This window comes from Chanodichthys erythropterus, chromosome 15 (assembly GCF_024489055.1).
Source record: "Chanodichthys erythropterus isolate Z2021 chromosome 15, ASM2448905v1, whole genome shotgun sequence".
In the NCBI taxonomy this organism is placed as follows: Eukaryota; Metazoa; Chordata; class Actinopteri; order Cypriniformes; family Xenocyprididae; genus Chanodichthys; species Chanodichthys erythropterus.
The window spans coordinates 20,457,668-20,476,625 of NC_090235.1; the positions used below are offsets into that span (position 1 = coordinate 20,457,668).

General features: G+C 33.9%; 1 protein-coding gene across 1 annotated transcript; it reads left to right on the forward strand.

The window, feature by feature from the left end:
* The first annotated feature begins 3,645 nt into the window (after positions 1 to 3,645).
* On the forward strand, positions 3,646 to 5,419 carry sem1 (SEM1 26S proteasome subunit). The gene is made up of 3 exons (XM_067412094.1): positions 3,646 to 3,783; positions 4,297 to 4,390; positions 5,186 to 5,419. The coding sequence occupies exons 1-3, from the start codon at positions 3,708 to 3,710 to the stop codon at positions 5,226 to 5,228; spliced, it is 213 nt and encodes a 70-aa protein (XP_067268195.1). The 5' UTR covers positions 3,646 to 3,707; the 3' UTR covers positions 5,229 to 5,419.
* Positions 5,420 to 18,958: the final 13,539 nt, after the last annotated feature.

The window sequence follows — 18,958 nt, forward strand, 5'->3', positions numbered from 1 at the left end:
GCATGTCTAATCGTGTAAGTATGGTATTTATTTGGATGTTTACATTTGATTCTGAATGAGTTTGATAGTGCTCCGTGGCTAAAGCTAACATTACACACTGTTGGAGAGATTTATAAAGAATGAAGTTGTGTTTATGAATTATACAGACTGCAAGTGTTTAAAAAATGAAAATAACGACAGTCTTGTCTCTGTGAATACATGGTAACTTTAACCACATTTAACAGTACATTAGCAACATGCTAACGAAACATTTAGAAAGACAATTTACAAATATCACTAAAAATATCATGTTATCATGGATCATGTCAGTTATTATTGCTCCATCTGCCATTTTTCGCTATTTTCCTTGCTTGCTTACCTAGTCTGATGATTCAGCTGTGCACAGATCCAGATGTTCTGCCCTTGTCTAATGCTTGAACAAGAGCTGGCATATGCAAATATTAGGGTCGTACATATTAATGATCCCGACTGTTACGTAACAGTCGGTGATATGTTGAGATTTGCCTGTTCGTCGGAGGTCTTTTAAACAAATGAGATTTATATAAGAAGGAGGAAACAACAGTGTTTGAGACTCACTGTATGTCATTTCCATGTACTGAACTCTTGTTATTCAACTATGCCAAGATAAATTAAATTTTTAATTCTAGGGCACCTTTAATATAACTGCGATTGTATTCATCATAAAGAAGAAAGTCATATACACCAAGGATGGCTTGAGGGTGAGTAAAGCTTGGGATAATTTTCATTTTAAAGTGAACTAATCCTTTAATTTAATATTTAATGGGTGTGATCAGATGTACATGACAGACATTTAGGAAGCATATCACTCAGAGATTTCAAAAGACCAAAGCTTTTTATTTAATGATTAAACTTTTTTTTCTCTTCATGATCATAATCATTATCCCCAAGAGTCAATCCTTCCTATTTGGAAAATAAGTTTTTCATTGCAAAACCAAAAGTTCATATATAGCACATGCACTTTTACGCCAACAGTCGGTCTTCAGGTGAAGCATTTGGCATTCTTCTATTTATGCCGAATGAAAGGGGCGATTATCTCATCAAGAGCACTTGGACAGGTAGACAGGCCCATGTTCTGGTGTGTTGTCACTTTCACTGGCAGAAGGAGAGTCGTGTCATTAATCTGAATGATCAGTGAGATGGGAGCTGGGGGTGATGACGGCCTCCGTCCTATAAAACCCTCCTGTCCCCGTTGCTCGTCTTATAGCACCCCTCAGGCCATATTGTGATCTCCATCCTGATAAGGACCAGTGGAAGCGAGACTGCCAGACTGGCCGGGCAGGGTTGGAGCCTCTATGAGGACTCAGTTGCGATACTGTCCTGGAGGGGCCAATGAAAGGCATTCTCACATACGAAGAAAGGCTGCGAGTCAGTCTGGGCAGCCCCGCTGACGGCCCCCCTCCCCATCTCCTGAGACTCCAGGCGCCACAGTGTAACTGCAGTCTCAGGTATGCTCCACGGACACTGTGAGAGATTCCCAGGCCCTTACCTGAGATGGACTGCAATGATCCTTCCACTTTATTCCAAGGCTTCTAAGCCTTATGCAATTATTTGGATTAGTAATTCACCATCTTTCTGGCACTAGTATAAATCTGAAGCAAAATGGGATTCTCCTCATCTCCATGTCCAGAATGTCCTCTGTTGTTTTACTGAGTAAGCTGGATTTGTCAGCAAAAATGAGCACACTGTCATCATCCTATCTAAATGACTTCCTTTTGCTGTCTACTTATATTTGGAGTTTGGATGATTACAAAATAATTTGAAAACAGAATTACTGAGTAGAATCTTGGTCAAAGTTTTCATCGTCTGTCAGCAAATTGGAGCCACAGGACAATTTTCATTGTGGCATCTGTGGTTTTGTGGTCTATGTGCTGTCATTTATCTAAACTAGTCAATGTTCTTGGTTTTGGCTATAAGATGTTTTTTTTTTTTTGAGATACACCTTCTTTGGAGTACTTTCTACTCATTGCAGAATTTGTGTGTGTGTGTGTGTGTGTGTGTGTGTGTGTGTGTAATATAATATGTAATATATAATTTATATATATATATATATATATATATATATATATATATAAATTATATATTATATATATATATATAAATTATATATTATATATATATATATATATAAATTATATATTATATATATATATATATATAAATTATATATTATATATATAAATATATATAAATTATATATTATATATATAAATATATATAAATTATATATTATATATATAAATATATATAAAAAATATATTATATATATAAATATATATAAATTATATATTATATATATAAATATATATAAATTATATATTATATATATATAAATATATATAAATTATATATTATATATATATATATATATAAATTATATATTATATATATATATATATATATAAATTATATATTATATATATATATATATAAATTATATATTATATATATATATATATATATAAATTATATATTATATATATATATATATATATATAAATTATATATTATATTACACACACACACACACACACACATACATACGTATACATATATATATATGTGTGTGTGTATATCTGTGTATATATGTATGTATACATATGTATGTGTGTGTGTGTAACATTATTTATTTATATATATATATATATATATATATATATAAATTTTGTGCTTACATGATGTATGTATGTGTATTGTGTCTATTTATTATGTATATATAAATACACAAACATGCATACATATATTTATCAAAAATATATTATATTTATATATAATATAAATTATATATATATATATATGTATATATATATATATATATATATGTATATATATATATATATAAAAGTTTGTGCTTACATGATGTATGTATGTGTATTGTGTCTATTTATTATGTATATATAAATACACAAACATGCATACATATACAGTATTTATCAAAAATATATTATATTTATATATAATATAAATTATATATATATATATATATATATATATATATACATATATATATACATGTAAACGTAAATATTTCTTTAATAAATATGTGTGTGTGTGTGTGTGTGTGTGTGTGTGTGTGTGTGTGTGTGTGTGTGTGTGTGTGTGTGTGTGTGTGTGTGTGTGTGTGTGTGTGTGTGTGTGTTCTGTATATATTATGTAAACATAAACTTTTATTTTGTATGTGATTAGTCACGACTAATCGTTTGACAGCACTAATATATATATATATATATATATATATATATTATATATGTTATTTTAAATATTATATAAAGAAATAAAGAATATAATGGTTTATTTATATATATTTACTATAACAAATACATATTATTATAATATATTGCTATATATTATATTTTAAAGTGTGTTATTTGCACAATTTAAACACAAACAAATAAATGTATATTTCCATTGTTTATTTCAAACAAATAAATAATGAAAATATATATTTTCAGAGAAAATCTTTTAGAGAATTACTATAATAAAGCTTAAAGCTTATTCAACTACATTCATTATACAGACCCATAAACTCTTCAAAGCCTAGCTCATATAATAAATGCAGTGAAACCCTTATGCAATGCATATCAAAGAGCTAATGTAAGCCCTAGCCATACGCATGCGCACAACACATTCCGTTATTACGTCGAGCGTGCATGAGAAACTGTGTTGAACTGCTGAATCGCTAGCACAACATGTCAGAGAAAAAACAAACAGTGGATTTGGGGCTGTTGGAGGAAGATGATGAATTTGAAGAATTCCCAGCAGAAGGTAAGTGAACTGAAAATGATTGTGTGTTTGGCTAGAAATGCGCTCTTTTGTCAATTATAAACGCCAACAATATGACAGTGACTCAGCTAGCACTGCTATGCTAACCGACACAATATTATTTGCTTTATTCAACAAATGGTTGGTTTGTCGCACTTGAAAAGAAAAGACATGAATGAAACACAATGTGCGTTGTTTCTTATAAAATGTTTGCGTGCTCTAGTCAACATACGTAAAGAAACAACATTACTACGCATTTATTAGCAGCTAGCATTTTCTAAAGCTAACAGTTTAACATTGTTTGCAGTGATTATTTCTCTTTTGCTTTGTCATTTAAATTCATTGACAATCATTGGGCGTATGTACTGAAGTTGGCGACCTTTAAATAATTCATTTAGGCTGAAATGAACATGCTATACACAGCTTCTCACTATGCACAATGACTCGTGTTTGTGGACCTGGGCTGGCCTATGCAAGTACATCATCAGCCTCATTGAATTGTCATGTCATTCCCAGACTGGACAGGCCTGGATGAAGATGAGGATGCTCATGTTTGGGAAGATAACTGGGATGATGACAATGTAGAGGATGACTTTTCTAATCAGCTAAGGTAGGTTTTTACTTGCTGAATTTATGTAATTATACATACAAAGAGGAGAAGAACGTGGGGCACGTTTTAATTATAGATGGTTAAATACTAAAAAATATGGAGTGTACTAACCTAATCTAAATTCACAACGAATGAATCATGGTAGACGAGACGTACTTATTATTGTGTTGTCCTCTTGTCTGTTGCTAGAGTCTTCAGACCCTGTGAAACCCACTTTTTTCTAAAGAATTTTGTGCGGTTACACTCATTTAGAAGAAAACAGTCCCTAAGGGATCCAATGTCCAATGGCTAACCGACACTCATGGTGGCCTCAAACCACATTTACAAACTTTCCTATGTGTGAGGACTTGACCTCAGTAAATATAGCCATTTAATATACTTGCATATGCAAAAAATATGAGTAGATCGCTATTCTGAAATGCTTTCCATCTGTTCCCCATATTAAATGCATTCATTTCCCTTTTCCTGAAGCCTAAAAGCTATAAATCTATTGATATTTTTCTGGAAATGTTTATGCTAGTGAATCTGTACAACACATTATTAATGAGACTTAATTGAGAAAAATAGTAGAAAAAAATTGTAAGTTTTAGATTATTACAGTTTGAAGTTAACATATTGAGATTGAGTTTTAAAATAAAAGTTAATAAAAATAATTTTTAAATTTAAATAACACTTTTTTTTAATATTCATAATAATGTTACAAATGTGAAAATGTAATTCTTTCTATATTTTTATTTTTTTTTTTAGTTATTGCACTGTTTAACTTTCCCCCCACTTTTTTTCCTTTCTTCTAAGAGCGGAGCTTGAAAAACATGGATACAAGATGGAAACCTCGTAACGGTGGATTACTTGAGCTGAAAATAGATTTTTCCACATTTGAATATTGTCAGCTTGGTCTGTCAATAGAAAATGTGATTTCTCTTATTACTTCTGTAAGAAGCCCAACATTGTAAAACGGGTCAGTTGAACCTGATATCAATGTTTTTCCCACTCCCTTGTGTTAATAATTGTGATAATAAAGAAATGTTTTCCCTATTCTGTTTCAGTTTTCTTATTTTATTTATAAGTAGAGCATTGTTTTGCATGCATGATTTGTAATTATTTTTTTCTAATCATCAATCTAAAAAGCACAGGAAAGTCTGGTAAATATTGTTAGGCAGTGAGCAGACTTTCATGAAACATTGAGTGTGATGCAGCTGCACACATCCATGGAGGGGCTCCAAGCCTTGATCTGAAACTGCTCCCTTGTGCCCTGACTCTTCCCCCTGAGCCCATACAGGTTTGGCAGAGTCTCTGGTGGGGAGATTATCCAGTGAAGTGTTTGTCAGAGGCATGGAGGTGGTCACAGCGTGAAGCCCCAGCCGGTCTTGCCTGGGCCTGCCCCCTCCCGACCGGGCCCTGCTCTTTTGCTCTTCACAGCGAGGGCTCCCACACGGAACCAGAAGCCAATTTGCCCAGCCGCACTCCCCCCCAGCAAAATGATTTCTCTGGATTTGTGGCTGCGTGTCCTAAGGCCATAATGAGCTGAAATCAATGCCAGTAAGGCATCTCCTACCGCAGAGCAGTCCACCATTATTTCACTCGTTTTAAAGCCTCGTATTGCGCATCTTCTCTACCATAATTCAAAATACCATTTGTTTTATAGCATAAATTCTTTGTGACTGAAATGTGCATGTTTGGCTATGACATGCATCACATTGGTTTATTATCACTGGGGGCTTTTCACACTGAATGTCATTTTAAACCCCGCTTTTAACCCTGGGTAAAGGAACGTTTCACACTTTTGATTTAGATGCGGGATTAGCACCACTTTTTATCCGGGGTTAGTAGGCCTACCGCTCTTGCGCTGTTAAAGGGATAGTTCACCCAAAAATGAAAATTTGATGTTTATCTGCTTGCCCCCAGCGCATCCAAGATGTAGGTGACTTTGTTTCTTCAGTAGAACACAAATTATGATTTTTAACTCCAACCGTTGCCGTCTGTCAGTGGTATAATGCAAGTCAGCAGGAACTTGGAATATAAGAGTAAATAAAACACGACAGACAAATCCAAATGAAACCCTGCGGCTCGTGATGACACATTGATGTCCTAAGACACGAAACGATCAGTTTGTGCGAGAAACCGAAAAGTATATAATTTTTACCTTTAATATACCACTATGTCCATCTGCGTTCAGCACTCTCTTAGTGAGGTCTGATCGCGCTCTGACAGCCGAAGTGATGTCTAGCACTCATTGAAGTATATGTGCGAGACATCACTGCCGTTGTCAGAGGTCATTTTAGAGGTAAAAAATGATATAAATACTGTTTGGTTTCTCGCACAAACCGATCGTTTCGTGTCTTAGGACATCAATGTGTCATCAGGAGCCGCAGGGTTTCACTTGGATTTGTCTGTGCGTGTTTTTTTGACTCTTATAGTCCAAGTTCCCACTGACTTGCATTATACCACTGACAGACGGCAACGGTTGGAGTTAAAAATCATCATTTGTGTTCTTCTGAAGAAACAAAGTCACCTACATCTTGGATGCGCTGGGGGTAAGCAGATAAACATCAAATTTTAATTTTTGGGTGAACTATCCCTTTAACCAAAGTCCCTTTTAAGACAAGTCATTTCACTCGGCGGCCATCTTCAAACACCTCTCAGGCATTCAAGTGCAGCTCCTATCTCTTTGAATGAGGAAACATCAAATTCTCCAAAGCTGTTCACCAAGCTTTCGATTAAATTTCATATTTGAAATCACCAATAAAATTTGACAACTCTCATAAATTTTGTTTCTAAATGCTCAAATCATGGCAAAAAACAGCATTTTTTTCAGGCTGGATCAAGTTAATGAGCATGCGCAGTCCTAAGTGCACGTCTCTATAGACCTTATTTTTCAGAGAAACAAGCGCGCCGCCATCTTTAGAATATAATCTTTGAACTTCCGGTTTTGCGGTAGCCCTGTATATTTCTATGTAAATAATAAGAATAATTAACTGATGAAGTGGATTTACCTGTTGTACAGTCAATGAAAGTTATCACGATCATTGTTATGTTTAAAGCAGATGTCTTAACAAATGTCAGTAGACCGGGAAGATTTTAAAATGAGCAGTTCATTCATAAATACAAGATCGCTGTGGAAATACAAGCCGGAAGTCAAAATACAACGAGCGCAGCGCTGAAAAGGGGCGGGGCCTCACTTTCCCGCCGGAACGCGCTCCCTCAGCTGGACTGAGTGGCAAAAGAACCTGCTGCGTGACTGGATTTAATAGGAGAAACTGTGAAAAGGCGAGTAAAACAAATGATTACACTAAAGTTTGGGCTATATAGTGTTCCTTATAGCATGTCAAAGAAACCTAATCCATGGATATTGACATGCAACCAGGAATCGTGTTTCCTGACATTTATATGTGCCTGATTTTGACGCTGGGGAAATACATAAAGCAAATTTGCCTGTGAACGTTTTATATAACTACAATATAGGGTAGGTCTAAAACCGGGGGATCACTTATATCAATGTTAGGCTATCGTCATATCGTCCAGCCCTAAAACGTGTATAGTTTTTGTCAGTGTTTATTTAAAAACACCCAACTATGCAGAATATAGGATTGTAAATATTTAATTGATGATCTGTCAACACAATATATAACAATACAATATATAGGGTATGATTTTACCCCAAAATCCAACATTTTGACAAAATAACTGCAAAATATGTTTCTCTGCCAGGAGTCCATTTGTTTCTGTGAATTGCAGAGACCTATTTACTTCTTTTTTTCTGTAGCTTTCAGCAGTCTGTAAAAATATACCTCAGATTTTGTGTCAAAGCTATTTGTACAGTCAATCGCAAAGCTCTTTGCCATTTTGGATGTGTATTTCGCTGCATTCGCGTTGAAAACCAATGCTTCAACCCAGTCTTTTTGCCACTCAGTGGGCGTAACCGCAGTCATAATGCCAACGGTGACGTCATGCACATACCAGTCGGAGGTCGGAACCGGAGCTTCTAACTGTGCGTTGCACTTTCTCTGTCAAATGGTGACAGAAAACGAGTCAGTTGAAGTGAATAAGAGACCATTTCATTCTTACCTTTTATAGCCCAAAAAGTAGGCCTATGTTAAGGATAAATTTGACAGTCGGCAGTATGTGAGGACTTGTCATGCTAAAGCCTTTATTTAATCAATATGGCGTGCCGCGTTCGTCCAATCAGTGAGTGACATTGAATGCAAACAAGGATGTTAACCCGGAGTTTAGGAACATACAGTGGTAAACGTCAGCTTATGAATATCCAGGATTGGATAAAATTAACCCAGGATTCAGTTTACCAGGGGTTAAGAATGTCCCAGGGTTAACTATTTCAAGTGTAAAAAGCCCTTAAGTGTGCATTTATGAGGCTGCATCTACTTGCCAAACTACGTGTTTTTTAAATAGATTTTCAGTTGTTGTTTCTGACTTTAATGACCTGATGTCAAATTTATGATTACATCCTCTTTTTCTGACATCAGGGACACCCACATCTCGCAGGCACACACAATCATAACATGTAAATCCACCCATGCCCTTCAAAATAAGTGCTCTGCGCTGGATCATTATTTTAATTGTTGAAGAGTCATCGAGGTGTGAAAATCACTAAGTGAGAGCAACAGTGGAGATTCCAGGGCCATTTTGTTTGTGCCTGAAGGCGGAAGATTGGCCTCTTGTGTTTGAGCAAGGTGGGTCTTTGTGGCTTCCCCAAAAGTCAGTTTCACAGTTCATGAGAATGATTAAGAACGCATATAGTATTTTCCACTATATTATTTCTTTTGTCCTGTTAGCAATTGATTGTGAATTTGGATCCTTTTAAATTCTGTCAACAGGTCACTCGTCCTGACCTGAAATCAATGGCGACAAATCTTAAGGTTTTTTTAAATGTATGAATCAGTCAGGAAAGACAGATTCAATGCTTTAAAATAAAAAATCTGATATTTTTAAAAATATGTAAACATTAAACACTGTAAAAAATTATATGATCAGTAAATCATGGCAACTTATGTTTTTACATTACTTTAACTCATCAAAATAAGCTATTTATAAGTTATATGAGATTCAACTCAATTTTTTAAGTCAAAAATGTCAATAAGTGTAAAATAAATTAAGTTGAATTGACTAATCAGCCAGTTTGATTATACTTAAACATTTAAGGCAGTAACTGAACTGAACACTAATGATGCATTTATTTGATCAAAATACAGTAAAAAGTAATATTTTGAAAAATTATTACAATGTAGCTAAAATATAACTGTTAACTTTTTGGTTTTTAATATATTTAAAAATGTTATTTATTAAAGCTTCATTACTCCAGTCTTCAGTGTCACAAGATCCTTCAGAAATCATAATATGCTGATTTGTTGCTCATTTCTTAATATTATCAATGTTGAGAACAGTTGTGCTGCTTAATATTTTTATGAGAAATCTGATTTTTTTTTTTCAGATTCAAAAAAGTTCAAAAGAACTTGAACTTGAAACTTTTTTAATATTATAAATGTCTTTACAGCCACTTTTATTCAATTGAATGCATCCTTGCTAAATAAAATTTCTTTAAAAAAACATAGTATATGCTATATAAGTAATTCAATATCAATATATCTGAAAATAGAATTAAATGTAACATGAAATGAAATGGAAGGTTCTTCATGGTACCATCAATGTCAATAAAGAACCTTTATTTTTAAGAGTGTTTCTGTGGTGTTTCTGACACACAGGATGGGTGTTGCGGTCGCACTGGGGTGTTTGCAACCACAGCAAGCATCTCCACCATGAGCCAAGAGAAGACAGGGGGCCGTCGTGCAGGGAGCACGCAGCTGCTGCAATAATAGGCCTAATTGCACGTTTCTTTTGTGGGTCTGAAATTAGTGGCAGAGCACAGCTACAATGCCCAAACCTTGAGTAAAAAAAAAAAAGACTCACAGGGGCAACTGTTCAGCAGTGCGGCCCATCACCACCACCCACAACTCCCTGTCCCACACCTGCACTCGCCCTCGCTAAAGTAAACACAGATAATAAGGTGTAATTACTTCAAAAAATAATAACGAGAGCCCTCCATGTGACAATGGTTGGCCTGTTTATTGAGGGTGGAAAATAACTTCTGAAGACACAGATGAGGGTTCCCCCATTGAGGGACTCTAAAAGGACATGTGTATCAGTGTAAGTGAGAGTGTTAACCTCATTTCAGGCCCCTTTTCTCTCTATATGTATTTCTTTGTCTGTCTTTCTTTTCCCAATGTATGGACTGTGGCACTAAAAGAAAGAAGTCACTTATGGTGTTTTTAGCTGTTACTCTTCATTTACTCTGCTGTTCATTTGCCTGTACAGCCCATTGTGACATTTGGGAATATTTCAGTGTTTTGCTGTGTCACTAAAAAAAAAAAAAAAGAAGAAAGAAAGTAAAGCCCTGTTTATGTAATTTTCTGCTAAAGAGACATTTTCATGACTTCTACATATAGGAAATTATGTATTTATTAAATATATAATTTATATATTTATTTATACATATATAAATAAATGTACTATATATATATATATATATATATATATATATATATATATATATATATATATATATATATATACATCATTAAAATGTATTAATATTTTATTTATTAAATATATATTTTATAATTATAATATATAATAAATTTTATAATTTTTAATTTATAATTAAATATATATAATTTATATATTTAAACTAAAGAAATAAATTTATAATATATGTGCATCAATAAAATGTATACATATATATATATATATATATATATGAATTTTAGTTCTGAATTTTATACAGCTAAAAAATTTCATTTCTAAATGAAATAAATCTAAAAATTAGGATAAATAAGGAAATTAAGTAAAACAGGTTTTGTCAGCAAATGCACCATATTATTTTTTAGGCTAATTGATAAAAAAAAGACCATTATTTAATGATTAAATAATTCTGCTCTCATATTATTAAAATGCCATAAATGGTCTTGGTTGTTTGTTTAAAGTGTGAAAAGGTTTTATTTATTTGTTTATTTATGTAGTTCCCCACTGGGCCTCTAAACCATCTTTGAGCTCAGTGATACCCAGCAATTACAGGTTGTTTTTATTCAATCATATTTTAAGCATGCCCAACATATCAAGGCAACCCACCGCACTTAATAACCCTGGACAGTCAGGAGGAAAACACATCAAGACTTGTCGGGGCAATTAAGCACTCTTGATGTTGTCCTCGCTGGTGAATTATCAGACCTCTGGTAATTGTTATTAATTAATCATCTCATTCACTCAAGATCTCTCATTTCCACAATAACTGATAGGTGACTCCAGGTAGACTCCAAATAACCTTTTCGAATGTGGGGAACACTTTGTGTTTCTCTCAAACCATTAATATTTACCAAACAGCTTTTAAAATGGTGAATAGAATGATTGAGATTATACACAAAATCTTAACATACTATACCAGTGAAAGATTTAGACACACCTACTCATTGTTAATTATTACTACTGATCACAAGTTATAAAAAAAGAAATATATGCTGTAAAAAAATTATTTTCATGATTTATCACAACTTTTTTTGTTTTGTCAAATCAACTTAGATAATAAATGTGGTTCAGATAACATAATATTTTGAGTTTCTGTTGATTAAACCAATTGCCTTTATTGTATTAACTTGCTGCTTAAAAGTACATTTATCTCTTTAAAAAATATTTTCGACCCCAAACTTTAGAGTGCTAGTGTATGTAGTGTTTTGCAATTTATAATTATATATAAAATACTTTTTAAATATTTGTGTGTGTGTGTGTGTGTGTGTGTGTGTGTGTATATATATATATATATATATAAATAAATTATGCAGATGGTTCATCTCCACTAAAATGACAATAATGTGTTCTGATATTTTTTCCAACTTTAAATTGCTTTCATAGCTGAGTTTGACAATTAAATAAGGACAAAATGGAAGCTGTGCGGAGGCCCAATAGACTTGTGAACAAATGAATTGTGGAGTGCAACTGTATAAATCTGGAAAAATGCAGCTTTGGGGTTTGAGAGCCTGGGAGGCCTGGCGGAGGCACAGGCTTATAGTACGAGCTCAACACGGAAACAATTTATCATGTGTGAGCGGCTGTCTGCTCACAAGACAACAACAATGTTCCAAATCTCACCCTCAGGCAGGACACGAATCCAGCAAACCGCTCAGGCATGTGGGCCATATCTCTCTCTCTTACACACACACACACATATACGCACGCACACAGGTGGTTAATGTGCTATCAAGCACATCTGATTCCTTACTATACATCCTAATGGGAATACGCACTGAAAACACCCCCTTCTTTTTCAGGATTCAATAATTCAGTCCTTTCATTGGTAATTTTTCATACATGGCGAATTAATGACCCATTCACATTGCTTTTTCTCCTTCTAAATGCAGGATGGGAAAACCAAAATTTTACATTTGTCAACCTCATTTCAAAAGCAAACTCAAGCTTTTTTTTTATTCAATGTTGGGAAATGTAGTCATCACTTAGTCATCTTTAATTTAACCGTTTGTCCTCTGAGTGGCAAACTTCCTTAAAGTGAGCCAAAGCAGGCAACGCCTACTGAAATGAAATGGAAAATGTGCAGTTTGTTTCGTACCGCTGTGTTTGGGATTGGGAAATGAAAGAAACACATAAGCAAACAAAGAACTGGTGTGTGTTTCACGATGAAGCGTCTGCTGGCCATCACGCAGCTCGACGAAATTAGGAGTGACACGTGTTACTGAAGGGCTCCCTGCTAAGGAACGCTGTTCTGTCATGAGCTTTGAATCATGGCTTATTGTGCTGGGTTACATATCCTCTGATTAAGGGAAGCAGAGTGTGTGGAATCTCACCCATTTTTCTCAGAAGAGTCCACATACGGCAGTGCGTCATTAAAAAGAATATTGTACTCATAGATTGTCCTGGAAGATTCAGTGATCTTGACAGATCAGATTCAGTGCAAATAAAGAAAATAATAGCTCTTCTCTTTCATTTGGAAAGGCTCATCTCTTTAGTCCATGTCTGAGAACACTTTTTGTCCTCTCGTCTTACAGGCTCCCGTCAGTTCTGACAGAACAGTGAACAGGATTGTTCGTTTTTGCTTGAAATGGATTGAGTGACATGTAACATGATGCATCCTTGGTGATTTTTGTTTTGTATTTTTGCACGGGCCACTCTGTAGCCATGAGAACCGCAATATGCAGTGTCTTTGTTCCTCATCCAAAATGCAGATGTCAAAATAAAAAGAATAGAGCTATCTGTTGATGCACATCCATTCATCCCTGAGATGTGCATTTTGTGTTGTCAAAATCTCTAAAATATCATATCAAATGTTTTGACTAGGGAAGCACAGTATATCAGTACCACATCGGTAATAGAAGTAAATATTTTTTTAATTTATCATTAGCATTCAATTTCAGACATTTGAGATATTCTTTTACTAGTGTGCATGACACTATAGTTTATGTAAGTTAGGACAGCAAAATAAAGTAAACTAAAATACCCACAAATTCTCCATACAGTGGACTACACGTAAAATTTATAAAAATTTGGCACCAAAATGTATACAGTCAAACCAAAATTTACCTTGAACTTTTCATTCATTAATGAAATTCATTCATTTCTGTTGTTTAAACCAATTGAATTCATTGTATTAACTCAAATTTTAAATTTCAATGAACTCAAAATTTAAGGCAACCACGTAGCTTACTTTTTTAAGTTAAACCAACAATGATATATATATATATATATATATATATATATATATATATATATATATATATATATATATATATATATATATATATATATATATCAGACAATATTACACTTATTAATATAAATTTTTACTATAGGCCTATACTTGATTCCCATATTTCCACATTTAGATAGCCTTCATTGTTATCTAACACTCACAGAAAGTTAATCTTTAAATAACACCTATTAAATTTAATCTTTAGCAAATTTCAATATTAATATCAATTTTTTTATACATTATAATGTTGCCTTTTATAGATTATAATGATGCCTAAATTTACTGTATCACCAAGGCTGCATTTATTTGATCAAAAATACAGTAAAAACACACAGTATTATTGTGAAATATTATTACAATTTAAAATAAATTTCTGATGTAAAATGTAATTTATTCCTATGATCAAAGCTGAATTTTCAGCATCATTATGTCAGTCTTCAGTGTCACATGATCCGTCAGATATCATGTTGGAAATATTTCTGATTATTATCATGCTTAATATTTTTGTCGAAACTGGAATATATATTTTTTCCAGGATTCTTTCATAAATAGAAAGAATATTTATTTTATCAAAAGAATATTTATTTTAAATATTATAAATGTCTTTACTGTCACTTTTGATCAATTTAATGCATTTTTGCTAAATAAAAGTATCAATTTATTATTATTAATATTTTATCTTACTGACCCCACTTTATATTACTTTATATTGTACAGAATTGTAATCCATAAAATGAAAATAATTATTGGCTTAAACGGCTACAACATTTCCATATATATATATATATATATGGAACACACATAGATTTTTCTAATGCATCCAACAACTTTCCAGATTTCTAGCACAGCCTGTGTATCTAGATCTGTGGCCAGGTGGTATGTCCTCAGGAGAAGGAAAAGGAAAAGACTTAAAGATTTTCTGGTGTTCTTGTTTTGTTCAAAGACGAACAAGGCTGATAATTTCCCTCCCACAATGCTGTTGAACAGCTCCTATGATCAGCAGCTATGAGAAAGAGCAGGAATCTGAGGTCCAAGTGTGCAGCCCAGAGCCTTTGAGTCACTGCGCAGTGTTTGTGGGCTGCATCTGGATTCACTTAGGTGGAGGGGTACCCTTCGTCCTCTCAGGTTGCAGGTCTGAGTGTGGGCTCTTGTTTTTCGAAATGGCTAAAGCCTGCTCGCCTGGACCTTCTCAAACTGCCCCGACGCATCCGCCCGTCCCTCCAGAGGGGCAATTTCAGCCCATCCCATATGCCCCAAAGCATGTTTAGTGTAGTCTCTCATTTGAACCGAAAGATGTTAAACAGATTCATTCAGGAGCCGGACTCCATGAGGAGTGAGTAGGTTCAGGTGACTGGAGTGTACAGATGTGTATGTACAAGTGTAAATACAGAGGAAATGCATGGCCAATGAAATCAATAGTGAAGAGTTTTACTCTATAACTGTGTAAACAGTGCAGTCAGTCTTTTCCTTGGTCAGGTTTAAAGATCTAGTTTGAAACAACAGTTGCTCATTTGTCCATTGTCAGAGCTCTTTATTGTTTTGCACATTGAATTGAACCAGACTTACTAAGTTAGCTGGTGGGATGTTGTTCAAACATGTTTATTTTTGTGTCTGTCAAGGCCCATAATGCTCATTCTGCTTTTGTCAGTGAGATTCTATGTACCATCTGATTGCCTTCTGATTCATTAGAGAAAGATAAAAGAGAAATTAGAGACATAGACTGAAATACAGAATAAAAGAATGCAGTAACCATAAAACCTTTGAGTGCTGACAAATATTTCAATAAGGAAAAAAGCAATGGAATATTGTGGATTTCGGATGTGCAATTTAAATTACATTTAAAATATCTTTGTGAACTAGTTTCTGGGGTTCTGTGCTATGTTGTGCTGATATATATGTAATATATATATATAGATATCTAGAGAGAAAGATGAATGGATGGATGGATGGATGGATGGATGGATGGATGGATGGATGGATGGATGGATGGATGGATGAATGGATGGATGGATGGATGGATGGATGGATGGTTTAACTTTAAAAAGTAAGTTACCTGGTTGCCTTAAAATTTTGAGTTCATCGAAATTAAAAATTTGAGTTAATACAATGAAGGAGATTAATTTAATCAACAGAAACTCAAAATATTTTGTTATCTGAACCACATTAATCATCTTAAGTTGATTTGACAAAAGAAAAAATTTGATAAATCATAATATTTTTTTACAGTGCGGATGGATGGATGGATGGATGGATGGATGGATGATTAGATAGATAGATAGATAGATAGATAGATAGATAGATAGATAGATAGATAGATAGATAGATAGATAGATAGATAGATAGATAGATAGATAGATAGATAGATAGGTGAATGGATAGATAGACAGATAGATAGATGAATGGATAGATAAATAGATTGATGGATGGATATAGATAGATAGATAGATGGATGGATATAAATAGATAGATGGATGGATGGATGGATAGATAGATAGATGGATAGTTAGATAGATAGATAGATAGATAGATAGATAGATAGATAGGTGAATGGATAGATAGACAGATAGATAGATAGATGAATGGATAGATAAATAGATTGATGGATGGATATAGATAGATGGATAGATGGATGGATGGATGGATGGATGGATGGATGGATGGATGGATGGATAGATAGATAGATAGATAGATAGATAGATAGATAGATAGATAGATAGATAGATAGATAGATAGATAGATAGATAGATAGATAGATAGATAGATAGCTTGGACACATGATGTAATGTCTAACTTTTAGAAATAAAGTCTTGACTATTGATTTCATTAAAAGATTTATGTTTAAAAGAGGCAGACAAGCTCAAGTAGAAGTTAAATCATGTCAGTCATCCTCATCAGTGCTTGAAACACTATAATTAAACTGTCAACATCTCAAATAGACACAACTTTGTAAACCACATCTTCATGTCTGTGTTACTTAAAACAGAAGGTATTTAACCTTAGAGACCTCTGGAGTCCCCAGTCGCTGACCATTATTAGAGACTCTCCAGTGGTGAAGGGCGACAAAGTGGTTCAATCATTTGTTTATTAGTAGTTCTATTTTTAAAACTCTCAGTTTAGACAACTGAAAATAGAGGGGTTTTGCCCCAAAGATGTCCGTCTAGCCTTCCAGTCTTTTTTCTTCAAAGAAGTGTTTGTCCCAGGAGAGGTAGAAGGTGACCCTGACCAAGACATGTCAAAGGTCTTCTGGTTGAGCAACAAATCCAACCACTGGGGAGTCGAAGCACAGATACGTTTTAATCGTTATTTGGTATAGGATAATATATCAGTGTAGTTAATAAAGGGAATTTTTGGTACTTTTTTAAATATTTACTTATTACTTTTTTGCCTATACAATGGAAGTCAATGTTTTTTTATTTTATTTATGATCGACTTCCAGAAGTGTTAACACAATGCATCACTATATAAACCGCTTTAGAGATATATTTCTGAATATAAAATGGAGCAGGTGCCATGGATATTTGGGGGAAGAGAATTTCCCCTGCGAGGCCCATTTGAGTGACGGAGAAAGCCTGCTGTGAAAAATACTGTGGTTCCTACTGGTTCTCCAAGAACCCTGAAGCCACCAGAAAAACACTTATTTTGAGCTCAAAATGCATTTTATTTCTGAAGACCATCCCCTGTCAGAGACCCTTTCCACCTTTAAATGTTTTTTTATACCAAGGGAAAATTATAAACTTCTTCTTTGTTCAGTAGTCAATGGTTGAATAAAAAAAATTAGATTTCCAGCATGTCATCCAGCTCTTATTGTAATTATTTTACTTAAACTCATAGCTTATCAAAACTCAAAAGAGTGTATATATTTAATGCATTTAATTTCACCATGATGTAATCATTCTTTTAGATGACATGACATCAGTTATTCTCCATTGCTGCAATTATGATCTTTCCATTTCATCAGCGTCATCATGAGCACATCATGTTTTATTATAGAGATAAAGGGTCTGAGAAGACATGGGTCATTCCTGTTATGCATTTTAACTTTTTAAGAAAGAATATGTTTTTATATGACAGACTTTCAGAAATATGTTCAAGCTCAGGCACTAAAACTTGAAATTATAATGGAAATAAAGAGCTAACATTAGACATTGCTCAGTGAGACATTGTTACCAAAATGATATTGACTGATGCCATGAATGGCTTTTTGTTTAGGTTAAGAAATTTGTAATTACTTTTATTTATTAGGCTATATATTACGAGACTATCAGGATTTAACTAGATATTGACAGCACAGGAAAAAAACCCTATCAAGTGATACATAATATGTGCTTTGTTTGAAATATTTCGATAGAGAAAACAAAGAAACACCAAGAATATTAAAAAAAAATCCTGTGAAAAGTTACTCAGAAAATGGCGTCAATATCCGCTCAAACCAAAGCAGTGAAATTATTTAAAATTTGATTAACATAATTAACATCCTTACAAATTGTGAAACCGATTTTTTATCCAATATATTAATATATATCTGACAAGGACACGATTCACAACAATCTACTTCACCGGAACGTGCGCGTTTCATCCGCTTTCCTCCACGCGCAACAGCCGTTACAGACCCGCACGTGATCTCCATGGAAACGTCATCAAGCTAGAGAAGTCTATTAGTTGTGCGCTAGCTGAGCATGGCAGCGAAGGTAAGCTCTATTCTCGCACAGAAACAGCCTGGCTTTCTGCAGACGAAGGGTTTGATCGTGAAGCACACGTATATGTCCAGAAAACATCATCGCGAGACATTGGAGAAACGCGGA